The sequence below is a fragment of the Pteropus vampyrus genome, unplaced genomic scaffold (assembly GCF_000151845.1).
Source record: "Pteropus vampyrus isolate Shadow unplaced genomic scaffold, Pvam_2.0 Scaffold304, whole genome shotgun sequence".
Classification (NCBI taxonomy): domain Eukaryota; kingdom Metazoa; phylum Chordata; class Mammalia; order Chiroptera; family Pteropodidae; genus Pteropus; species Pteropus vampyrus.
This window is the reverse complement of record NW_011889085.1, coordinates 464,596-468,227: the sequence shown is the minus strand read 5'-3', so window position 1 is coordinate 468,227 and position 3,632 is coordinate 464,596. Positions and strand designations below refer to the sequence as shown.

Genomic DNA, 3,632 nt, shown 5'->3' with positions numbered 1-3,632 from the left:
GCCTCCTCCAAGAAGTCTCCCTGGCACCCCAGTGGTGACTCTGTCCCGGGTTGAGCTCCCACCGCCCCGGGCACTGCAGGGGCACCTTCTTCTCCCTCTTTAATCGAAACACGGGTTCTAGCTCGGGCAAGGACCGCTGGAAGGATGATGGGCCCCCGAGAAACACACAGCTTCCTGAGGCAAGCAGGGAGCGGCCCTCAGTGCCCTCGAGGACACGTCACGGCCAGCGGCTGTGCCGCGATGGTCTCCCCAGGCCACCGGTCGGCACCGTCTGCAGCTCCAGCAAAGTGGACGGGCGCCTCCGTCGGGGCCGTGTCCGCATGCCCCTACCATCCTGCTCGTCTGTCTCCCTAGTTGCTGGGAGACTATGACAAGGTGAAGGCCGTGGCCGAGGGCTCGGACTGCCAGTGCAGGTGTGTGGTGAGGCCCCTGGGCCGGGACGCCTGCCAGAGGGCCGCCGAGGGGACCGCCAGGAAGGAGGATGTCTACACCGTGGAAACCATCACCTCCGGCTCGTCCTGCAAGTGTGCCTGCGTGGCTCCGCCATCTGCCCTCAACCCCTGCGAGGGGGACTTCAGGCTCCAGAAGCTCCGGGAGGCCGACAGCCGGGATTTGAAGGTGGGACCTATGGGGCGAGGCCATGGGGGCAGGGCGCCTGGGGACCTAGGCCTGGGGACCGCAGGCCTTTGCGTGGACCTGTGTTAGCCTTTAAAAGGGTCAGGCCCTGGGCCCAGTGCTGAGTGTGGACCCGAGGTTGGTGATCTGGGAAACTGGTCACTTTCGGTCCTGATGTCCGAGGGAGAGGCCAAGAGCAAAATGTGCCCACCAGTCCTTCTGGTGCCAGGGAGGCCAGGCCTAGGGGCAGGGGCCACGTCCAGCGGCCCAGGGGACTCAGCGTCTCCTCCTGGAGAAATACTGCCATGATCTGCTGTGCGCCCCACATGCGCCCTGAAGATGTGAGGGACACACAGGGAAGTGAGCCACTCAGTCCTAGGGCAGGGCCGGGTGACTCCGGGCAGGAGGGGCCGGGGTCCAGTCATCAGGGTGTGACTCGTGGTCCTGCTGTACCGGGCAGGGAGGCTTAGGCCTAATGGAGCAGCCCCGCGGCTTGGCTGGGCCTCATCCGATCCTTGCTGTCCCCTGCCCATGTGGCCTGGGGCAGTGGACGAGCCTGGCATAGGAGTCAGACGGACTCGGGGCCCGATGGCAGCTGCTGCGGTGTCAGACTCAAGTTCCTACTCGTCCGGCCTCGGTCCCCTGAATGAAAGGGGGGACAGTAACACCTGCCTCGTGGGGTCGTTCTGAGAACGTCCTCGGCACAGGGCCCGACACGTGGCCGTGTGTGGTGTGACCGCTGTGCTGCGCCTGGCACTCACTCGGCCACTGGTGTTTAACTGGACAGCGAGTGACCCACGGTTCAGCCACATCTCCTTGGAGCTGCAGCTCTGCCATAAAAGTGCTTTCTGAACCAAGGGCAGCCACTGGCTGTAGGGTCAGGCTCCTGGGGCTTCTGGAACAGGCAGGCAGAACCCGCTGGTAGGAGTCAGAACATCGTCACAGTATCTGCTAACATGCCCTGCCGTGGCCCTCAGCGGGGCTCAGCTGTCCCCACCTGGGGAGGAGGCCTCCCAGACACGAGTGTTTCACACGATTCTTGTCCGACAGCAAGGCTGCGAGGTGGGTGGGGGGCAGAGATGCCCCGGGTGTCTAGCGGACGGGCCCAGGGACTGGCCCTGGGCGGGGAGGCTCCATTCCAGAGTGTCCATCTACCCGCGCCTGCGCCGGGCAAGCCCCCGATGCCGCCGCCGCCACCGCGGCTCCCGCCAGTGGCTCCGTGCCGGCCGGAAGGACAGCGCTGGAGGAGCTGAGAGGGTGGGGCCCATGGCGCCTCAGAGACGGCCACCGGTCTCGTTCCCAGGGTCAGCGTAGCTTAGTGTCCCTGCGGCAGACAGCAAAGTCGGGTGTTTCGGAAGCATCCCCATGAGGCGCTTTGTCATGCACTTAGGGACCGCGCGTTATGGGCGGGCACCACGCTAAGACGGGGGGACGCGGCGCTGCTGGATTCAGGGCTCACGGCCCAGCAGCAGAGACGGACGTGCGTGTGACAGGCAGACGGAGGCGCGAACACTTGCACCTGTGCTCGCGGGTCCTGCCGCTTGCGTGCCCGGCAGTCCAGGGGGCACTGGGCCGATGCCAGTGCCCCTGCCCGCATGCCACCGGCCCCTGAGCACCGCTGCCGGCCTGGAGGCCGGCGTCCGGAAGGGCCGTGGGCCCTGCGCTGACCCCGCCCCTGTCTTGCAGCTGTCCACCGTCATAGACATGCTGGAAGGTGCGCTCTACGGCCTGGACCTGCTGAAGCTGCACTCGGTCACCACCAGGCTGGTGGGGCGTGTGGACAAGCTAGAGGAGGTAAGGGGGGCCTGGGTCCCCGTCTTCCCGGCAAGCCCCAAGTGCATCCGACTTCTCACGAAGTTTCTCGGAAGCATAGTTCCTGAGCAGATATCCCGTTCTAGTCCTGGGAAAGAAAAGCACATGAAACACTCGTCCCAGATCACGCCAAACAGGTGGGGACCCGTCAGGTGTAAGCACCGTCTCTTCCCCCAGAACCTCACAACCGACGTGGTGTAGGTGAGGGGCGGGGTCCCCTGACGGGGACACGCATCACTGGAGGCCTACGGCTCACCCTCCTTGCCCAGGTCTCAGCCGGCGCCTCATGCGGCCAGATGCTCCACAGCTGTTTGGTTGAGGAGTGACAAGACGCGGCAGCTGGTGGCCTCCACACCCAGGCCAGCTGCCGGGCTCGTCAGCTGCATCCTGCCTGTCCTGTCAGCTGAGCGCCGGCTGTTTCTGGGGCTGGAGACAGCTGTCAGCTGGGGTGGCTGTCCCTGGCCACCTGGTCCTAGGGCTCAGGTTGCGGGAGGGTGGAGCAGGCTACTGGAAACTCCAGCCTCCAGCCGGGGTCCTCTGACCCCACACCTGCTCACATCACTCGCACAGAAAGCCTGTCCCCTCTGCCCGCAGGCCTGCCGTCTTCATCCGGGCCCTGTCCAGATAGACGCGTGTGGGTCACGTGGGGGCCGTGCCTGTTGCATGGCTGGGGCCCCAGCCCTGTCTCACGCAGTTCCCTCCTACAGCACCCCCACACTCAGCTGGCCCGCCCTCCTCCCTGCCCGGGACACGGGCTCCTCACTGATGTCCTGGGGAGCTGGCTGAGCTCAGAGACCCAGCGAGGGAGCTGGAGAAGTGAGGGCCCGGAGGCCGGTGCTGGGTCGGCCCTGCCACTGCTTCGAAGGGCCTTGGGCAAGTCGCACGCTCACCCTGCGTCTCAGCTTCCTCACCTGTAAATGGAAGGCCTGGGCCTCAGCTCAGGTCTCTTCCAGCGTAACCTGTGGAAATGCACAGCCACTTAGCGTGTCCCACGCGCGTCCACTCAGGTTAAGGCCTTTACTCCAGGTACAGGCCACGTGGAGGGTGCTAGGACTGTCCCTAGGTCACACCTGAGCACGAGGCACAGGGAGTCTCGTGGTCATCCATGGTCACGGGCGTTGCGATGGCATCAGTGGCATGTGACCCAGATGGTCCCCCAGAATCCATTCTAAGGACAGCACCTGGCCACCCCTGATGACACCTGT

At 65.2% G+C, this 3,632-nt stretch overlaps 1 protein-coding gene across 1 annotated transcript in view; it reads left to right on the top strand.

Annotated features, from left to right (window-relative positions):
* The first annotated feature begins 240 nt into the window (after positions 1-240).
* The window catches only part of OLFML2B (olfactomedin like 2B), a 17,977-nt gene continuing 14,585 nt past the window's right edge, over positions 241-3,632 (top strand). The window contains exons 1-4 of the mRNA XM_023521500.1: positions 241-264; positions 355-618; positions 2,302-2,624; positions 2,724-2,865. Of these exons, the coding sequence (XP_023377268.1) occupies positions 241-264; positions 355-618; positions 2,302-2,624; positions 2,724-2,865 (753 nt within the window). The remainder of the gene's footprint in view (positions 265-354; positions 619-2,301; positions 2,625-2,723; positions 2,866-3,632) is intronic.